At 42.9% G+C, this 22,249-nt stretch overlaps 1 protein-coding gene across 2 annotated transcripts in view; it reads left to right on the top strand.

The window, feature by feature from the left end:
• ITPR2 (inositol 1,4,5-trisphosphate receptor type 2) overlaps positions 1–22,249 on the top strand; it is a 271,888-nt gene that overhangs the window by 239,554 nt on the left and 10,085 nt on the right. For both annotated transcript variants that reach the window (XM_076343386.1, XM_076343377.1), the window contains 3 exons: positions 2,303–2,430; positions 4,256–4,421; positions 5,698–5,858. In XM_076343386.1, coding sequence (XP_076199501.1) covers positions 2,303–2,430; positions 4,256–4,421; positions 5,698–5,858 — 455 coding nt within the window. The remainder of the gene's footprint in view (positions 1–2,302; positions 2,431–4,255; positions 4,422–5,697; positions 5,859–22,249) is intronic.

Below are 22,249 nucleotides of genomic sequence, written 5' to 3'. Positions count from 1 at the left end.
TGCTGTCTAGCCACTAATGGGCCACTCACCAGGCTGGAGCTGGTTGCAAATAAAACCCCCTGAACCTCAATTAGTGTCGACATTGGGTCCTTAGCAACATTTCACTCTACAGATCCACTCCTTTTGGGAGTGTGGGCATAGTCTGTGTCGACAGGTGCTGAGTCTATGAGCGCTGCTGAGCACCAGGGCAAACCAGCTGGGACAGAACATGTGCCTGTAGGGTTATCCAGCTCCCAGATTGAAGGTAGCTCTTGTTACTCCACGTCTGGGAGTGGAAGTAGAGTAGACATACAGATGTCTGTACGCTCCTTACAGTCTACATTACTGCACTGGAGGTTTCTGCCAACTTCAGGCTGCCTGCTCTCTGATTCTCTGGCAAAGAGCAACCTGAGCTTGCTCTTCTGGGTGCAACATGGAATGCTGATTCTCTGTGTTGTAAGCTCTGTACCAGTCAGCTGATGAGTGGTATCTTGCGTCTGGGCTTGCTCTGAATTTGCATCTTGGTGGACACAGAGAGTTGTGAGTTAGGTTTTCTAGCAGATAACTCTCTCTGCTGTTGCAGCTTCCCATTCGCAGCCCTGGTTTATCCTTACCGTTCACCAGAATCTGACCATCTGCTGTTTCCAGCACTTGACCCTGGTCTTGTGAACAGTGAAAATCTTGTTCTGTAGTTACCTAAAAGAAATAGAACCTGTGGCTTGTATAAAGGTTTTTAATTTATCTTGTGGATGGTCATCTTCTCAAGCACAGATATTATTTCCAAAAAAATTGATGGAGTAATGTTTGGATGAGGAAATAAAGGCAGGGTACAAAAGCAGAGGAGATGAATTGGTATGACTAAGATCACAGTGCTAGTAAAAAATTTCCAGATGTGACAGAGAAAAAATGGTTTTATTGTTTCAATTCTTTCAGTTTCAATATTCAAGCATTTTTTTAAAAAATCTGGAGTTGTTAGTGGTAGTAGTGTCTGTAATGACCATATAGTTTAACAGGGAAGTCTATCCTGATGTCTGCTTTTGCTTTTCTTTTCATTCAGAGTTCCTTAAATCAGGCGTTAACTTTCTCATTTAATTTGCTTGCGTAGCAAAAGCAGTGGTGGCAAAGGCAGCAGATACCAGCTCCGTTCTGCAAATACCAATCATGATGCATACACCGCAATTTGGGAACCCATGTTTTAAATCCAAATTGCTTGTCTGTAATGTGAGTGCTTTCAGTCAATTCAATTTATCAAAGTCTATCTCAGTGCCCTAGAGGTGGTGGTTTGGGGCTGTTAAATACGCTGTTTCAGTTAACTATCGCAGCAGGATGTTGTTACTTATTAAACTATGTTACAATGAGTGCATGAAGCAAACTAAGTGAGAATCGCTGCCTTCACCGCTTAAGCAAACGTATACCTAAAGAGAAAGGAAGGCAGGAGAAATGGCAGTCACAGTCCTGACCCTTCAGTGCAAGTCAGCAGGACACAGGGAACAACTCAAGCAGGGCTCTTCAAAAGGAGGCTGTTGATGCAGCCGCAGCATGGGGGTGAGTGCGTGGTGGGAGGAATTCTGGCCAGGGCGGATGAAGTCCCCCTGGGGACTGGTGTTCCAGCCCAGCTCCTCTGCACGTTCAAATATCTCCTGCACAATAGTACCCTCTGTGGCTCAGCCAAAACCACGCAGCAGCTCTGCAGCAGAGATAAGAATAGAATCCAAGTTTTCAAGCTGAGGTCAGGGAGAGGCTTTCATTTAATGTACATCAGACCTGCACTTGGGCACGTGTGCTGGTGGAAAGATCATGGACAGATTTACTCATATAAGAGCCAGCCCCTCCTTAATGATTTGAAATGCTAACATGACTTGGCTTGAACATGAGTAGGTAGAGGAATGATTTCACAGGAAGACAATCCTTTTACGAATGTGCTTCTAATTCTGTGTTTATATTGCCTCTCCTGTATGTGTCAGCTGCGCACTTAAGAGGCCCACTGAAAAAGCAGTCATACTGAAACCAGTGGGAGTACTTGCAAGGAAAAGGGGTACTCCTGTGAATAGAGATGGCAGCTCTGGGTCATTAACAGAGTTACTGGTGGGAGAACTGCTCGGGATTTTCTCTGTCTCTCTTCAGGCTAAGTATGGCTGATGTGCCTAAGTATGTCACCAGAAGCAATGTACAAATGGATAGGGATGGTCAGTGAAATTCTAGCTGAAGAATATGAAAGGCAGATGTGTATTGCAGTAGCTTTCTCTAATACAGAATTGTGGCTTTGTTTGATGAGTGATTGTGTGATGCTGTGGTTCCTAAAGCTGCTGCTCTCCTGTTGCAGGTGAAGAGGAGGAGGATGGAATAGAAAGGACCTGTGACACCCTGCTCATGTGCATTGTGACCGTATTAAACCAAGGCCTACGAAATGGTGGTGGTGTGGGAGACGTGCTCAGAAAGCCTTCCAAAGATGTAAGTGTTTTGGCTGAAGAAATGCATTACTCCCGGTGCATCTCATGAATGCCAAAGTCAGTTTTTGGAGGTTGTAGACAGTATTTGTATGTAATCTGCTCAACTGTCACACAGTTGATTTATCCACGTAATTTTTGCATCCCAGATGGAATATTTAGTCGGAAGAGCTAAGCTTGGTGTGATGATGATACTTGAAGAAAGGAACTCTAGGTAGTAGTTTACACCTTCTGGAAAACTGGAGCATATGTAACCTTCCAAGCACTGCTAAGAAGTGTTGCTGGATTGGATCACTCTTCTATTACACTAGAAATTATAAATGCAAACTTTTTAAAGGGATTGATTGATGAGTATATGTCAAGACTCTCCACTGTAGTACATAAGGTGTATTTTTAGCTGAAATTCAGCATGGCATCTGCCCTGGAATAGGTCCTATTGTTTACTTGTACTCAACTAGCATTGAAGTCAAACCAGAATTTCATATATCGTGGTATATGTCCTCTTCCAGAAGTTTCCTCCCAAATTCAATTCATTTAAGGACTACTTATAATATTTGGGTGGTTTTATGCATTTTTATTTAAGTTCAAAAAGAACATCATAAATAAAGGCCATCTAGCAGCACTTTCCTTGGTGACCCACACCATAACACAAGGATTAAATTCGCAAGTAGGATCTCAGCAGGGCTTGCAAGAGTCCAGAGACAAATAACTAGGATCTGGATGGAAGAGCTCCTTGTGCTGGTAGTAGGAATCTAGATCCTATCTCATAGACTGGGAGGTTCTACAGGAACCGTAGTCCATCCCCATGAAGTCTGTAAACACTTACAGACTTTGAAAATGACCCTTGCCACTTAGCAGTTATTTAATGCTAACTACATTAAAGCGCTTCACAAAGGGTAGCACTATTATCCCAATGAACGTGTGGAAAACTGAGAATATCAGTGAAAATCACATGAAAATTCAGTATCATGGTGAAGAAAAGGACTTGGGTTTTACGTTCCTCCTCCTTACACTGAGTGTTGTCTCCTGTTTGCCACAGAACAACTTTGCTATTTTTAGAGGTGTCAATGGGAGTCCAGTCCAGCCTTTGCGAGAAGGAAAGTAGTTATGATGTAAAAACAAGAGTGTGATGAAATGGGGAATATGAGCACTTCATGTGTGTGTGCATGCATGTGTGTATGTATGTGTGTGTGCCTGTGCATGTTGTGTTCCTGAAAGACACGAGCTTGGTCTGCCCACTCTGAGCCAGCGTACAGCCATATGACTGCATTAGCACAGTGCTAAAACCATTAACGTGCCCTGCTTGGGCGCAGAGTATAGTAGCCTGGCCTTGGCATCACGCAAGCATGCTCCCCTGGTTTCCAGTTGTTCGGTGTGCAAACTTGGCATCGGTCTGGAGTATTCCACAAAGACGTACCGTCAGTATATCCCTGTATGCCACAAGGCAGTATTAAGAAGAGCTATCATTGCTCTCAGTGGGTACTAGAAACTGCATCTCCCTGTTCTGTACTGGCAAGGTACTTATCTTCAATCGAGCACTACACTAATGCATCTACACTGCAGCCGGTACACATGCTGGTCTCTTCTTCGTGCTGTGTGAAACCACATAAAGGACAACAGGAGTCCCAAAGCGATAAGAGCACATGAAGCCAAATCTTCTTTGCTTAGTCACATAGGTAGTCCCTCTCTATTTCTGTGAGTAAGGCTAGCAGAATTTGGCATACAAAAAGAAAGATGCGTAGCTTTGCTTGAGCTAGTGTGAAAATGTTGTTTAATATTTTAGAGATGTGCTATTTTTATATCTTATTGCAACCTTATTATTGTTTCAGGAGCCCTTGTTTGCTGCGCGAGTTGTTTATGATCTTCTGTTTTACTTCATTGTCATAATTATTGTTCTAAACCTAATCTTTGGAGTCATCATTGATACATTTGCTGATCTCAGGAGTGAAAAGCAGAAAAAGGAGGAAATACTAAAGACAACCTGTTTCATCTGTGGTAGGTGTTACTGAGCTATTGAGACATTTGATGGGGAAAGGAGTAAAATGAACTACTCCTCAATAAATAAAGCATGAACCTAAGGGGTGGTTATCTTCTACAAGGAAAGTCTGTAAAAACGTCAGAGTTTGGTTCCAAATTTATTCCCTCTCAGTAGGAAAAAGATTTGGTTTAGAAGTCAAAAGCTAGCTTTGCTTAAGAGGTGGCTGCACAGTCTCCACCCAGGATCTGAGGGAGAAGAGCCGTGTCTCACACTCGCATCATCACCACTAATGGAGATGGTGCAGCTGCTGACTTTATTTCACAAAGCGTGATGCAGATGAAAGTACAGCTTGCTATTTCACAGCACAGTGCATTCCAGAAGGGTAACAACAGCAAAATCTGCCTGTTTCAGAAGGTGATATGAAACAGGGAACAAAAGAATTAAATGAAAATCATCCCCACAAAACCCACAGATAACTCACGCTTATTTTGAGGTGCGCTCACAAAGAGGGGCAGACCTTCACTCCCCTAGGGGACGTTAGAAATACCTTCTTTTTGTAGGCTGGGTGTTGTTTCCATGGTTGTACTGACAGGGATGAACGTTGTGCAGAGCACAACCGCTGTAGTGTCGGTGGAAGGCTCCACAAGAGATCCAGGGAGGAAAGCTTAACACTGAGGGAAACATTTGTGAATCCTGTCCTTCCTCACTGTGGTATTCTTCTTCAGAGATTTGACCCGTCACAGGAAAAAAATAAAAAATTCTTATGACTACAGCTCTGTAAGGACTGTGTGACTACAAAGCTGCAGAGACTCACCCTCGCTGCTAGGTTTAAGTGCACAAACAATCCCACCGCAGCTTAAGTGGGACTATTCACATGCTTGATGCTAAACGTCTGCATAAATCTTTGCAAGATCAGGACCTAGATTGCACGCTGTGTGCTTACCAGTATACATTTAGAAAGAATCAGAGCCAACACTTGTAAAGCACTTTATAGCCCTCAGCATAGAAGGCACTGTAAAACTGTAACATATTTATTATACCGTTATTGTTATTAGGAGGAAATATCACAAAAGAGAATAAATGCTGCGCTGAAAGAATTCTGTCAGGAATGCCTTCTGGCCTGGTATTTCTTGCCTGGCAGTTGCTGTATGCGGTTATAGCTTTTAAATTAAGATCCTTCAAATTTATGATCCTTTAAATTAAGTTAGGTTCCTTTCTGTAACATATTTAACAGATTTGGGTATTTTTATGTTGAAGTTTATTTTTTTGCATTACGTTCATGTCTTTTTGCAGGACTGGAGAGAGACAAATTTGATAACAAGACTGTTTCGTTTGAGGAGCATATAAAGTCAGAGCACAACATGTGGCATTATTTGTACTTTATAGTTCTTGTCAAAGTTAAAGATCCAACTGAATACACTGGCCCGGAGAGCTACGTGGCGCAAATGATTGTGGTAAGTCAATTTGGGCACGTGCTTTATGCAACTGAGAGATGCTCCTTGCAGCTAGAGCAGAGAATATCTTTCTTTTTCCCTCTCTCTGAACAATAGGAGGCATCGATCTGTATTTTTAAAGATCTTTTCACGAGTCTTAGACAGTCTGCAACAAAGCCCAGTCTTAAACATAATGAAAAAGATGAAGGCACAGGCCACAGTCTCCAGTTTGGCGTTCGTGCTCTCATGCTCTGTGGGTTCTGCTGCCTCATTAGCCGAACCAGGGGCAGAAGAGCATGCATCATAACATCTGCTGCTGCTCCGGCTTTGTCCAGTATCTCTGGGCTGCTGTCCAGAAAAATAACGTCTCCTGCTGAACAGTGAAACGCAGGGTCAGTGTTGAGGGCTAATGCTTTTCTCCTATGACTGCTCTGAACAAGCTATTGAAAAGACCAAGAGCTGCTGCAGGGATTTGAAGAGCTACAGACACTGCCTCGTGAAGCAGTGAGTCTATGACTTGGATTGAGAGAGAGAAATTTGATGATACTGGGGCAGAGATGTTCAATTACATTTCATTTCCAGCCTGCTACCAAAGAAGGTTCGTTCTGGTGAGAGAGAGGGATGGATTATCAAGGCTGCCTTGGCTTGGGGCTTCATTTTTGAGGAATTCTTCCTACCTGTTGGGATATTTTGGTGCAGCATTTTCTTCCCATGGACTTCCTGGCAGGTATTGCACTGCTCAGGGTCTGTGGTTGGAGAGTCGGCATGTGTCTGAATCCCAGAGGAGGGTGTAACCAAACGCGCATCAAGCTTTGCTGTTTATGCGTTTCTGGAGCCACATTTCTTATTGAGAGTATCTGCTCTGTTATCCTTCATCAAGCCTTTGATTGTACATACTACCCAACCTCACTAGGGAAGTGCTGGGTGCCCTTTTAATTTAGTACCTCAGTTTAGCCAAGGGGAAGATTCTTCTCCTTTAACTTCAGCTGTCTTCAAGTCAGGCACCTGGTTTAAATCGATCCCAGCTCCCTGCCGTGTCACTGCAGAAAGCTGGGTTATATATCCTGCCTTAAGACAGGTGTCTAGGATAGCTGAGGTGACTCACCCTGGCATTGCTTTTCTCACCCCATTAAGAGCCTAAATGATTAGTTTAGACAAGATGCCTAATTGGGAGCTGGCTAAAGTTAAGAGGAGACAAATCCCACCCACTGCGCAGGCTTACGCAGAGCTTCCCTTAAAGAACTTGCATTAGTGGAACGGCTCATGTTTAAACAGGAGCACATGCTTGAATGCTGCGATGAAATGGAGCTTTTTTAAGTGCTATTACCACTACATGGGAAGGTGGTGTGGCAGGTGATGGGAATTCAGTCCTCGGGTACAGAGGAACAGCCTATGTCCATGGAAATTTGGAACCATCAATCTCATTGCACAGCTCAGGGCATTTACACTGTTAGGCAGTAATGGATCTACACTTCTGCAGTATGATGGGTGAGACAGAAAAACTAAAATAAATGCTTGTATCCTGTGTTCCATTACAAGAAATTATCCATAGTGGCAAGTTGTCCTCTTACACATGAAAATGTTTTAGCTTATTTCAGAAATGCACTTTAATTCGTGGAATCAATAATATCTCCAGACTCTAGGGCTTGTCTCATTTGTCTATTCTTTCTCTACTCCTCTTCCTCTACCTGCAATGTTTGTATGATTTTACACTTTGCGAGTATGTATGTTAAGTATTAATGTTTCATTCCAAGGGATGCATTAATATTCATAGTAAGTGTATTCATCCTGTGGCAGCAGTGGTTTGACTTTTCTGATGTAATTCACTAATGTATTTTGCATTTGCATTAATGGTGGGAACTCCTGTTTGAATATCTAAAATATTAACAGAAAAGCACTAAAACACATGTGACCTCAAGCACTGAACTGATTTCTCAAAGCCCCTGTTCCTCTGTGGCAGAATGCTGGTGGTTTAAGTGGTTAGTAGTAATCCAGATTTTGCAATTATTAAGCCCTCTGAAGGAAGGCTTGTTTTTTCCCTGGGTATATATAAAGTTAATGGTTGTTCTGGATGATGGGAAAGGTACATATGGGCCTAGAAATGTAAAGCTTACATGGAATGGAAGAGGGAATGGAGGAGTGGGGGGGAAAAAAGAGAAACAAATGTTTGAACAAACAACAAGTGGCTGGTGGGGGATTGTATCTTCATGTGGTTTAAATTCCCCAGTACAAAATCTAGGGAAGGTGTGCTGCAGAAATACTAGTGCTGCGTAGCAGAAGCAATTGGAACTGCTTAAGTGAACAAAAAAGGACTCTTTCTCTTGGAGCCAGAGAGATTACTGTATACCACATGGTACAAAGAATATTAAGAAATGAAAGAAAATAATCTGACTGGAAGAGTGGAGTATTCTGGAAGTATGATACTCAACTGGAAGAAGAGATTTAGAGATACAGCTTTGCTTATGACCAAAAGAAGAGTCAAAAGGAAAACACTCGGAGGTAGTTTTGCAGCTGTCAGCCGTATGAGCTGATGTAGCGTGTGTGTTTAGCATGTTTCAAACACAGCATGATAGTACATTCCATGCAGACATTAAGCCTGAGGTATGGGTTTTGTCCTGAAGACAGAGAGAGAAGCTGACTGAGACTTTGTGACGGACTGAAAGCTGAGTGACCATTCTTGTGATGCTGGGAGAGGTGACCAAGTCCCTGGTAAGAGACCAAGTTCTGGTTAAGATCTGGCACAAGAGAGGCAGACTTCAAATTAACCTTTCACAAGGGAACTGGGGCTTGCCAGTGGACTGACTCATTGCTGAATTAGGCTCACTGGGGGTGTATGGGAATGCGACAAATATTTACAAAAATAGGGTGGTTGGAAGAACAGGGCAGTCTCGGGACCTCTTTGAAGGGGACAAGGTGGAATGAGATTTTATATTTCAGGTGATACAGAATATGGCTGAAAAAAATCCATGAATCATACTCCTGGAAAAGCTCTCTTAGCTCTACTAGTTTTTATTATGATTAGGTATGTCTTTTATGGCTGCTTCTGTAGCTTTAATGGATCAAACCCAAATTCTGTGTTTTCACAGCCGGATTACTTAGAGAGAATTTCTACCCAAATCCAATCTTCAAGGCTCAGATCCATCCTTAAATACACATAGGTCAAAATTTTGGAGTACGCTGCAGTAACTTCTTTAATAGAAAGTAGAGTTTAGCTCCAACTATCATCCTCACTACCCCTACAACTGTAGTTAGGAACCAATTATTATTTGTACTTGTCTACTACTATCTTGCAAAGTATTGCAAAAAGTAACACTGGAGTGCTTATTAGTATTAACTAAGCACCAGGGAAAACGTATACAATTTCTGATAGTCTCTTTTCTCCATTGCCCAGACCCATCAGGACCCAAAAATATGACTGTCTACATTATGACTCTCAGTCTTTTTTATCTATCATTTGTCCAGCAAACACTGAAGCATCTGGTTTGAAGGCTTGCTGATAGCACAACTGGAAAAAAACAGGAATACTATGGTTTTCTTGTTTTGGAATATTATTTGAAAGGCTGGGTGCCAAAAGGAATGGGAGTTATTTACACATCTAACTTCACTTTCCCAGTTTTCCAGTTCAAGAGGGGGAAAGAAACTTGTAGGTGATGTTGTACACACCCCTCACTCACAGGCAGTATTTTTGCAGGTTTCCAAGTTCACTTGTATTTCTGTTCCAGGGGTGGCTTGTTTCAAGGCATTCCCGTTATCTTGCATGCCTGGCCTCAAAAGACCTTGGGGCAGAGAACTTCTTTTTCTTTCTTCCTCTGGACTGTGGACGTCGGCTGCAAACTCCTAATGTTCCCTGTGATTTTGATTTTCCCAGAAGCTCTGTATTTGCTTCAGTGCTTAGCATACTGCTCTGAGCAGTGACACAAGTGATCAGTAGCTATCCAGCTTTTATAAAGCAAGGTATTATTTTTTTCTTTTTTTTTTTTTTCTTTTTAGAAAAAAGCATCAAGCATAGAATATATTGTAAAACAACACACAGTTTATACACCTCTAGCTTTTCAGACAGTTACTTTATGGAGATGTTGGTGGGAATAAAGCACTTCAGATCTTCCAGTGATGCCCATTCTTCTTGCACACAATCTTATATCAGTTATCGGGTGAAATATTAATGAATATTAAATCAGGGCAGTAGGTTTTATTTTTTGTTTGTTATCCAGGCCTCTTTTATAAAGTCAGACAGGTATTATACAATATCTAAAAAGACAGAAACTTTGAAAAGCTGGCTACATGCCTTGCATTTGCACTGAGAAGCTGCATGAATGATTCCCCTATTGAATTTCATTCCTGCAGAAAAAAACTTACCTGATGCATTTGACCAGAAATACCATCCCTAGCAAACCCAGAGAGATGCACATAACTTGTATTACATCGATACAGCAATCTTTGAATGTTCCTTGTGTCCATTTGTCAGAGGAGACAGTTTAATGCAATAACTGGAGCAGTGAAGGTTAACGTCCAAATTTTTAGACTTCTCTTTTCAGAGGTGCAATTTGTACATGCAAATTTCACCTAGGCTTTAGTAGCTGCAAATAGATAAACGGAGGCAAAAAATGTAGATGGTTACTGAATTTTTTGCAGCAAAACAGAGAGATATGAACTAGCCTATGATTTGTGTCTCCATTCATTTGCAAAAATAAAAGGCTATTGGCATAGTAATTAAATTAATTATTTTGTCCATTGGAAGAATGAAAGACTTTAGCAAACGAAGCCCTAAAAGTTTTGTTCTCACGTGCCCTGTCCACAGTTCTTAGCAAGTTTCGTAATGGATTTTATCAGCATTAGTGCTACCTGTCATAACTACATAATTACAGCACCTAATTATATTATTACTTATTTACTCTAATTATGTAATTGGATGTAATTGGTGCAATTACTTAACTCCTCAATCAGCTGAAAACTGCTCTAAAACCAGCCTGTGTTCGTAAGAGTGAAGGATACTGCTACGCGTTAGACCATCTCCCTAAAGCAAGGCAATCTTTGGTGGGAAATTAAAGGTTCTGTTCTCCTGCCATTGTGGTCATTGGGACCATGAGCCTTTTATACCATGATAGTATCTTAAAAGTATTCCTTTACATCTTGTTTCATCTGTAAATGTATACCTCCTGAAAGGCAAATTCCTAATCTTAAGTCTCTCTTCAGGCTACTCAGGATCCCAACACCTCCACTGAAATCAAAAGCAAAATTCCCATCAACATTATAAGGACAAAGTAGAAGAGACAGGTCGAGCAACACCAGCCTGAAATTCTGAACAGTGATTTTCTTACTCAGTTCTTTTAAAAGCACTTTGGTGTCACAGCAATGACCTGTCATTGGTAATGTGACAAAATATTTTAACTACTTCATTTTAAATATTTTGAAGGTATCAGCTTTTTTTTGTTATTTTTTGTTTTAAATTATTAAATAAAAGCAGTATTTACCAAATCTTATGGCCATTTCCATGTCGTGAGGAAAAATGCATTCCCCATTTTGAAAAATTCTAGTTGTTTTGGTTGGTTTTTTTTAAATACTGAAGTTTGAAAATAGATCTGAATTTAGCGCTCCCTTGAGCTGGTGCTGTTGTCTCTCTTCTTCCTACCTCCAGCCTCATGGTTTTGCCACCTTTTTCTATTACATACCCAGAAGTGGGTATTAAATTCAAAAGCAGCACTGGGAGTAATGCCAAATGAGCATTTGAGAAGCCTCACAATACTTGTCATTCTGCCCATGCTGTGTGCTGGGCAGCGCAAGCGCTTTTCCCTCAGCATCCTTCTCTCTCCTGCCTCGCTGCTCTGCGTTTTGCCGTGCTCCCACCTCGGGAGCGAGCGGAGGTGTGATGTGAGCCGTGGCGGCACGTAGCTGCTCCCCAGGTTCAGGTCTCAGCAGTGGTGCTGCGAGGTCCTGTCCAGAGTCGCTCCAAGTGGCTATGACCCCCCAGCGTAGCAGCAGGGACAGGGGACAAGCTCCCTCCTGGAGCCGGAGTTGCTTGCATATAGTCCCTGGCACACCCGTGTGTGGCCTGCAAAGGGGTTTTTTTTTCATTTTAGCCAACCTCAGCAGAAGTAGCTGACTGTCAAAACAGCAAAAGCATGAGCCAAGCAGAGCCTGCAGAGCCCGACAGCTGTGGGTCGAGAGCCTGGCTGCCTGTTTTTTCACACCTTGGGGCAGTGAGAGGTTGTCCCGGGGTTAGTTAGTGAACGTAAAGTCATTTCACTGATGCCAAATCCTGGTGCGCACCCCCAGCCTGATGTCCAACATATTCAGTGTCCGTCCCCGAGCAAACCACGGGGAACCCCGGCTCTAGAGGAGGCAGGTCCAAAGGAAACACAGACAGGCGAGGTGAAGGCAGTGAAAAAGTGTCATAAGGAAAGGGGAAGAGCATGCTGACAGCAGGCAGGCAAGGAGGAGCAGGGTTAGTGGAACAAGCTGTTCTTTACCGCTGTCGATTTTTGTCAAAGAATGTAGTAAAATAATATGTACTAAGAGGGCTGTTGACCTCGGCTCTTAAAATATAACTTCTTTGGAGAAGAAAAAAAGTTCTGACATCCATGATTTTTCTATTCTGTTATCTATTGTCTTTTTGAATTTTGGGGGCAAAAGTTTTCCCTGCTAATTTTTATCTCTAGTCTATTAAAGAGATATTCTTATTACATCTGAGGATTGCTAAACAGTACAGGTAGAGAGAATGACCTAAACCAGAGAAATATCAATCCAAAGTAACATGAATGCTGCAGAAGGGACTCTGTGGTTGTCAGGAAGACACTCCGGGTGTTTTTCACATGCATTCTGGTGATTCACCCTAGATAATTTAAGAAGTTTCCTCCCCCAGATGTCCACCATACCCTTCTGTTGCAATTAACCACAACAATAGCAGAGGGGGGAGGACAAGCGATGTGTTTGTTCGCTCTTGAGCTTCTGCAGTTCGCAGCCCGGAGTACTAATGTGAAAATTGATGGCCATTGAAGTCACGCCAGTCTGAACTGCACTGGTTGAGGAGAGGACACACTACTGATTCTGCTGCCTCTTTATAGGTAGGATAATATCAGCAGGGAGAAAGGGCACACAGCTGATAGGGGTGACCCCTTCAACTGCTACAGCTAAATCTGCCAGGGACAGGGAGCTGCGGTTCTTAAACTGGCTCACTATAAATAAACTGTATTTTTAAGGCTTCCTCATTATCATAAATTCTAGTTCAACATGAAGTTTCTGATCTGGCAACTCACAGACTTGAAAATGCTTACAGGACTTGTGCACGCAAATGCCCTGCTGGAGTGGGGCATGGAGTTTATAACTTTTGGGAAGCTAATAATGTTCCCATTGTTAGGACTGACTTATTTTACTTTTTAAAACTGGCCTTCCTCCAAAAACGAGCAGATGTTATCAAAGCAAAACTTGCAAGGATGAGATGTATGTACATATCATTAAGCTATGCAACTTTTTCGTAATTACTTTGAAAAGACTGATATGATGCATGTCACATTATGAGTAATTACTTACCATGGCAGTAATACCAAGAGGACAAAAGCCGGCTGCTAAGTAAGATCTGAGATCTCTCTGACAGGCTAATTTCCTAGGAAATAAAACATCGGTTTTGTCTACAGTTGGGTTTTCATAAAATAAGCAATTAAAGAAATATACCTAAATAGATGATTTACTGCTCCCATTTTTTGTTGTGCTCAAAATAGAACAGCGAGCAAGAGTGCAGCTCTCTGTGTCCTTCCACACGGACACAGGCCCTGCAGGGAGTTCAGGGCTTCAGTTTAGGTGCACCAGATCCCAGAGAAGGTCCTTTTTCTGCATCAAGGCCTGCCTCAAATTCACAGAGGATCTCAGAGCTATTGAGAGGTGATACAGAGTCACTAAAATAGAGCTGGAATTGTGCTTCGCACAGGTTCAACCACTGCTTGGGTATATGAGGGGAAGTCCCTCTCCCCTCATATACTCAAGTGTTATCCAGCTTTACATATACAGAATATATTGAGGCATTACTGTTTTACTTGCTGCTAGGTATTGAATTATTTTTCAATTGTTGCTCTTCCTGTTGTTCAAAAATAACATTCATTTCTGTAGGTAGCCCATTGCTATTTTTGCTTCTCTGTACAATTTTGCCTCTACATTATTATCTTATAGAAGTGCTGAACACCTCCCTCTCCACTTCATAAAATAAGCAATTACAGTAACGTGCCTAATTAGCTCATTTCCTGCTCATTTGTGTGTTGCTCAAAGCATGAAAAGTTAACATCACATGAGGACTTTGCGTCTTTGCACAAAGCTCCTATTCTACAAGAGAGCTGAGCATCTTCTTTTCTACTTCAAGGGCTCTGCATCTTCCAGAAATGGGCTTTTTGGTCCACCATAAATAATTTAGTTGGCCTGCTTGGCTAGGTGATGTGTGAGGTATGGGTAAATAAAGGGAAAGGTGGGCTTCATTTGGTATCTCATTGTAAAAGCTTGAGGTTTTAGTGGCTTTAAGTTTATATACATTCTTTCCAGACAGGCAAAATTAATTATCCTGTTGCTGCTTGAACGGGAAACCACAGATCTGATCCTGCCTCCTTAGAAATGATGCCATTAGCTGGAGCGGGAGAAAGATTGGTATCAACGGCAGGTGCTGCAGCACAGGCAGATTTGCTGTGCGTAGTGACGGTATGGTGATAACCTTCATCCCCCTAGCTGAATCGTTGAGGGAATGGCCGTGCCACTGCGCAGTGCCCTTCTCCCTGCTGCCTCGGTGCTCAGCCCTTCACGTTCTTGTTAACTCCTAAAGGGACAGGTCCCAGCACCAGCACAACCGTCTGTTTTCCTCTTTCCTTTGAAATCACTTCTGAATAAAAAGCTGTAATGTAATTGCAAATTAGAGTGGAGCCTAAAACTCCCCAAAAGTATATTCATTGAGATTTGGGGGTTTTACCCCCGAGGTCTGGAATCAGTGGTTGGATAACTACCCAGCCCTAGTCTTTTTGGACCCTCTGGTATTGTGGCTCAGTTGTAAGCTTAGCTTGATTTCCTCTGTGTTTGAAAGATTTGGCCACCTGTCTGTTGACCAGTATTTAGGCTCTGAAGACTGATTTTGCTATAAAGATGGGTTCTGCCTTGATAATACAGTGTAGTCACAGCCTCCTTCCAACTTCAATTCATTCAATTTGCAAATTAAAATAAATGAGCCGAGTAGGGTTCCCGTTTGTTTGTTTGCTGCTGGCCTTAAAAACTCGAGGAGGGGTCTGGACATGAGGCTGTGTTCCTTGAAACTTGCACATCCCCACGAACATGGAGTGGAGGTGTTCCAGCTGGAGCGCCCTCAAGCCAAGCAGTGCTGCTGGCAGGACACGGGCTGTGGTTCCCTGCTGGAATCCACTCCCGCCTTGACCTGCCAGAGACTAGAGCTGTTAACTTTCCAGGCAGCTTGCAAAAGCCATCTTTTATCCCTTTGTTAAAGAAGCATGTGGCCTGAGATGGATCTGTGTGTGGGCAGATCTTTATTCTGTGATTTCAAATGATGGAAAGGCTCTCCAAGGCACTGGATAGGCACCTACTGTTGCGCTTAAAATCCTGGCAGTAACAGAGCCTCAATTCTCCTGGGACTGGCTGTGTATGGCTTTGCCTAATGAAAACTGGACCTTAACTGGGGTCACAGATAGCGATAAGAAGTTCAACCCCAGAGGAACAATGTAACGAGCAGATCCCAAAGCGTGTAAACTGAAATAATTTGGTTTTGCACTATGGGAGAAGCAACAAACACAAAACACTTCAATGCTGTTTGAGAATATTATTGCAACATTTGAAAACAATTATTGTTCTTTGTATTACAGTGGTACTAAGCTTCTGGCTTCTTGAATGGGAAAGAGACTCCAAAACTGTCCACAGCCAAGGCAGATAACTGCAGATGCTGAGGAAAGGAAGGACTACGGGTTTGCCCAAAGACTAAGGGCAATTAGTAAAAGAACAGGGAGATGAGTCCGAGGTTGCTGCCTTACCAGGAACACCATTTAAAAGTAAATAAGCGTAACTTTGGTTGGACTCAAAACATAGTGGTGAGATTCTGCAAGAAGTAAAACAGGGAAAGGCTACAAAAAATGTAGTTCTGCTTCTGAGTTCTTACAGTTCGGAGACAGCAAGATTTGGGGGAGTTGGGTGCAACATTAGCGTGAGCTTGTTTTAGAAGGTGTTATAGATATGATGAAGTTGTTTTCTGTATCTGTCATGGGAAGAAAAATCCACCAGCCCATATTACTCTGCATGGATAAGTTTCTGAACTTGTATAACTTTGGTCTCATTGTGCCATTTATCTTTTGGGATCAGCTTTATGAGATTTGTGTCAGGTGTTTCTGTTTGCTTGCAAGGCTAGTTCACGGAATCTTCTCTCTTTTTAGTGTGGTGCATGTGTGTATGATAAAAAGCTAAGATTGCATCATCTTTAATAAAAGAGAAGATATATAGCCTAAAGAAATCAGATTAGTTGTAGAGAAAGAAATCAATCAGGTTGGCAAATTGTATCTGTGGGACAAAGTGCAAAATGTTTGTTTCATACAGTATTTATTGAACAAATTTGTTGAGAAGATGGTTAAAAATGCTCTACAGGAAAAAACGGGAACCGTTTTGTTCAATTTAAATGACATTGATGTATTTTTTACATCATGAAATCTTGCAATATTACCAACAACAATCCCTGATAAAGTACTTTACACAATTGCCTCACAGGGCGTTTTGAGATAAAAGTATATATCGGAGATTGTAAATTGGCTGCATCCAATTTATATATAATGGAACCCACTACAGCCATCCTACAAAATTCAATAGATCAGGAATCACATTACAATTCTGTGAGTTTGGGGTGCTTTAAAGAGTCTCCAAAACAAACAGACAACTTTAAATCATATTTAATGAACCCTGTGTATTTTATACACACGTGATTAAAATGTTTTGTCTCTGTTTTTCATTTTGCTGGGTGCTGCTGAAGGAAAATTGTAACTCCAGGTTTGTGAAACCGATCATCTGCTTGTTCTCAAGAGAAAATGCATTTTAATTGAACAGAGCAAACCATATTTAAATGCAGGGCTGGAAAAACAAAGAAAAAGAAAAAGCAGATCTGTACAGAGGATCCATTTCAATATTTTCCTAGCAGTGCGAGTAAGAGCACTAAATGAAAATATAGTATAGGCAGATAAAGGTTCACAAAGTATCATGGTGTTTTTCTCTTGTATTGATCTATGCTTGCAGCCTCTGAAAACAGCACACAGTAGACAGGAACCTGAACGAATAGACGTTTCACCTTGAGGGCCCAGTTTCGCTGTTTCCACCTATTTCCCAAAGGGAATAAAAGTGCTCTGTGCTTCCCAGTAGGCAGGTGGCACCTTGTGGGATCTGCCTCTCACCCAGCCACAGCCAGACCTGCCAAGGGGCCTCTCCTTGGCCATCGTGTCTGCGCAGGCAAGGAGTTGTGCTCGCCGTGCAGAGGAACGTACAAAACCCGTGGGCAAGCATTTGAACAGAGCAAGCGATTTGAGAGCAGGTTGATAGCGTTCAGGCCCATAAGGCTGAAAGGTGGCCATTGCTTGGTGGTGTTTTGTCAAGAGACGCTTCAAAGAGAAACCTGGATCTTTTTCCTCTCCTCTGACTGATACTCAAGTATGTGCATTTATGCACGCGTATGGTATATGCATGATTATATCATTGCTTAAAAAACCAGTTCTGTATAGCCCGTTGGTGATAGGTAATAATTCTTATTAATTTTAAAAGAAAATGTTGTTCTTTAAATTGTCCTTTCATACCGCACCATGTGCAAAATATATCAGAGTCAAAATGGGCCCAAAGCAGGAACATTCAGATCAGGATTCAAAATGCCTCAACTCTGGCAGTATCCTAAACCAGAACAATCGCGCTGCAATCAGCAAAGCTCTGCCTGTGTAAAGCTGAAAACAAGGTCAAGTCCTGAGCCTCTGAAAAATGAATCTCCAGCTGAGTCTTTGTATTTCCCAAAGATTCTGTTACACCAAATTGAAGCTAAAGCTAGGAAATGGACAGTACTTGCAAAATAGAAGGTGACAGGACCAGAGAATTAAAGCTAAATGTGAAAAAACCCATAAATTTCAACAAGTATGCCCCTGAATCCTGTGCTGCAAAAGATATGAAGTAGAGGTCATGGTTTGGGGTTTAACCATGGAGTTAGACCCTGATCCACTGGATCAAACCAGCACTTACATTGACAAAAACAGGTCAAAATTTGTGGTGTCCTGACCAGCTGAATGGTTATGTCTCTAAGGAGCAGACAGCATCTCTGTCCCCAGCAGTGGCATGATACTGTAGGCTATGGTTACATTGCAGTGGGATTAGTGCCATTGGCTTTTGTCTGAAGTTCAGTATCTGGAGTGCACCTGCTAGCATGATTTGCAAAAGAAAATCAATATTAAAAGAAGAACAGAAGAAGGGGAGCTTTAGCGTGCTAGTGCAAGCAGTTTGATAGGAATGGCAAGGGGCGGGAGAAGCATCGTAATGCTGTTCACTTTAAACACAGTCAACAGGAAGCAGAAATATCGTCACCATTCAGCTAGGCATGAGCCAGTCTGGCAAACGGATGGTGAATTTGCTGAAACGATGTCAGGGGCAGCGGGGGAAGGAGAGGGAGAAAGAAGTTAGAGCTGCGGGCATTTTGGTGGCGGTGGTGGGGCTGCATGAGCAGCTCAGCCCCTCTCCTGTGGCAGGGATGCCCTACACGGTGTGGCACTAAGAGGGGCCGCTCTCAACACTGGGGGAGCCGAGCCTGCAGGATTCAATAGCAGCACCCCAACGAGCTGCAAAAGAGGAGACCGAGAACTGCCAGGTGCCTCTGCGCAGAGGCTGCCATTGCATTACGCTGTGCTTCCACCAACGAGACAGCTGGAACTAAACCAGAGCCTCCCATGCTGCCATTAAAAGGTTCTTTTTTTTAAGGACATGTGCACTTAATGTCAGAATATTGAAACCATACCCACGTGAATAAAGTTACTAAGCCAGTGATTCATTGCTGTTTCAAATCTCTATCTAGCCACAGTAAATTTCTGCTCAGTAGTGACAGTCTGTGTCCACATGCAGGCTATGATTTACAGTTCTGCGTTTTGTATCAACAACATCTGTTTAACAAAAGAAAAAAAAAAGCCAAGAACATTTATTTTCTAATCTCTGTACCAGATGTTGTTTCGTTATGCACAAGATCCAGGGATTATATCAGAAATAATTTCATTATTTTAAATGAATAATCTGAAGTGTTTTTCCTAAAGCATGTCCCGTAACCACTAACAACATAAAAACACAGGAATGTGGAAAAATAAACTTGTGTTTTGCACAAATCTATAATTATATCTATTTTAAGGGCACAAATATTAAGCATCAAATACTAGCTTCAGATAGTAGTGTTGGGATTCTTGAAGATTTGCAGAGGAGAATATCAATTCTCAGGGTTGTGATAGAGATAAGGCGGCAGAGAGTGATTGAAACAGCGGAAGAAATCAACAGTTGAGAAATGCACGTGTGCCACAGGGACGGGAAGACGCAGGAAGCAAACGTGGCTTCAAGGAGAGTAGTGCTGGGGTGGGGTACAAGCTTAGGCCCTCCAAGCACACAAAAGTTGTGCCATGCAACTCTTGCGAGTCCCTGGCTGGCTGCGGTCCCTGCACACCTGCAGGTCCCCCGGGTTCCCACCTGGAGGGTAGTCGGAGGGTACAGTCTCAGTGCGCTGGTGACAAAGCTGCGTAGTTCGGTTTCTGCTTTCCACCTTCCGGGGTAAAGTTGCTCGGGGCTGAAGCAGGATCGCTTCCCTCGACGTGCTGGCTGCGCTCTTGCTGATGCAGCCCAGGTCATGGTTGGCCTTTCTCACTGTAAGGGCACGCCGCTGACTCATGTACTTAGCATTTGCATATGGTTTTGCCCACAACAATAGTGCGAGATCACATTCAAACTTAGGTCTCAACTGTAAAAAGTTATTTTCATGATCGTTTCCATCGCTTAGAGGTAAATGCCAAGTCCCTTAGGTGTGTTGGATAAGCAGAAATTTTGGCGCGTTTGTTCCTGGAAAAGCAGGGTCCTTTACAGAGTTTCAAGCTGAGTATTGAAACTGCCACATACAGCACCCGAGAAAAATCTTCACAATTTGAGGTTTATTATCATTCCTCGCCATAATTTTTGCAGGGATATCACAAGCGGGAATGCTGATACTGAAACACTGAGGCATTTATAACTGACTGGCCTGGATATCAGTCTCGAAGAACTCACAATTCTTCAGAATTACGGTGATAGATGCTGTTGCAGCCCTCAAAAACGTTCAGCCAAGTTAAAATGAAAGTAAATGCATCAATGACGCTGCTAAAGCAGATGGTGGGTCTGTGTTATGGTTCCAACCTTCTTTCAGGGGGAAACAGATTTCTATATTTTTCCATGAGCTGTGGAAGCTGTAGCATGTGTCAATCCAATACAGACCCAGCCAGACCTATGAGTTTTCTTGTTGCATAAAGATTTATCTGTAATTGCCAAGGTTTATTTTTATTTTCCTTGAATTACTGTTGTGGATGCATATAGATGCATAACAATTCCTAATTTCCCTCCCTATATTCATGTACAGCACAGATTGCTTATCAAATACAGTCTTAACATTAAAGTGTCAAACAGGATTTGCAGAAAGCTATTTGGGTTTGTAGTTTAGGATGAACATTTATCAAATTGTGGATTAGCTGAATCATGCACTGAACCAAATTATTATTGTCTGTGATTAAATCACAGAGTGGTTATTGCCGTGTGTCATCTAAAGCACAAGATAGTTTACATGTTTAAAATCCTTTTTTAAGGTGGCTATTGGAGCTACATTACTACAGACTTTTAGGACCAGACTCTGTCCCTAAGCAGAAAAATAATAGCTTTCAAAAGGTCGTTTGGACTGATCAGTCTCTGCTTATACGGGCAACAGATCTGGGAAGGGAATGGATGGACTTATTTACGTTTCAGACACATGGAGTAATTTCTCAGTAAATAGATCTCTTTGTACCCGGCGCTAAAGTATTTATTCAAGGTGCTGGCTCAAAAAAGGGGAGTGAACGGCCTGTTCGTTCTCGTGCCTGAAAGGACACGAGCTGCCTGCTGAAGAGCAGCAATGCTGACAAGTTTGTTTGCCTTCATGCTGAGGCAGGGGTCCTAGGGCGCAACTGAGTCGCAGAGGGTGAAGCTGTGCCGTACTTCCCGGCAGTGCCGCTCCTCAGGCCTGGAGGCCACAGGGTGACCGACGGTGGCTCCCCTCAACGCCAGTGCAGCACGGTTTTACCACCCCAGTGGGCACTTGAGAGGCTACAGTCTCTCTCAAGCTGTAGGAGGCTTCTGCCAGGCTGCCACGGTGGTTGCTGTTCATTGCACGCCAACGAACGTGTGTCGCAAGGTGGGATACCACGAACCGCCCAGCACAGCCCACCGAGGCACCTTTGTGCATCGCATTCACGGTGATGTCCGTGCTCCTCTTCTGCACTCTTCAGTGACCATCTAGCTGAGGAGCTCGGAGGGCTGTAAGCATACTCGTTTTCTCAGCCTCGTTATTGGGTAACAAATAACCCTCCTGACAGCCGTCTCACTCGCCTCGCTGAGTCACCAAGGAGTGAATGATCTGTGCCAGACAGGGGAACGGTGGGCTGGGGGACGTGGAGGCCCGTCTCCTGCTCTGATGCCTGCAGCTGGGGAGGTCACAACCCAGGAGGAGTCACGAGCAGTCGTTGCCACTTTTCTTTTTGAATAGATAGGAGGGAAGTCCTGAAACGGCTTGTTTTCATGTTGCAGTGAGGGGTCACGGGGTAGAAAGGGCTAAGAGTCACTGCAGTAGAGTCTGCTGGGGAAATGAAAATCTGGTACAGCTGACAGTGGCGTGGCACTCGGAGCCCATGGCAGTGGCACCGGCAGAAGGTATGCATTAGGCTGCCTTTGCTCCTTTACTTCATCCCCTTCATCCTACTCTTTGACCTATTTTCTCTCATTGTTATCTAGTAATCTATTTTTTAAAGGCTCAGCCCAGTCTTTTCTGCTGGCTGCAGCTGATCCATCTTGCTGCTAGCCTGTGAAACCAGCACCTTCTAAAGAAACGTCCCTCTGCCAATTACTCCAGAGGCATGGATTCAGCTCAGCGTGAGAGCTCAATTGAAGCCAGTTGGCTGTGCCAACAGGACAGGGATGGCGAGAGAGAGACTTTTTAAAAAGTATAGCAACTCTAAACAAATTTGTTCAGTCTTTTCTCCACCCATGCTCAACCAAAGCTAGCAAAATCAGAAAAATGGCAATGTCTTACCAAAGGGAGGACTTAGCCCACAGATCTGCCCTCCCCCTGGAAAGCCCACAGAAGGGAAAGAGAAAGTTGCATAGAAAACTTCAGGAGGCAAACA

The sequence above is a fragment of the Aptenodytes patagonicus genome, chromosome 1, assembly GCF_965638725.1.
Source record: "Aptenodytes patagonicus chromosome 1, bAptPat1.pri.cur, whole genome shotgun sequence".
Classification (NCBI taxonomy): Eukaryota; Metazoa; Chordata; class Aves; order Sphenisciformes; family Spheniscidae; genus Aptenodytes; species Aptenodytes patagonicus.
This window is presented reverse-complemented; position numbering and strand designations above follow the sequence as displayed.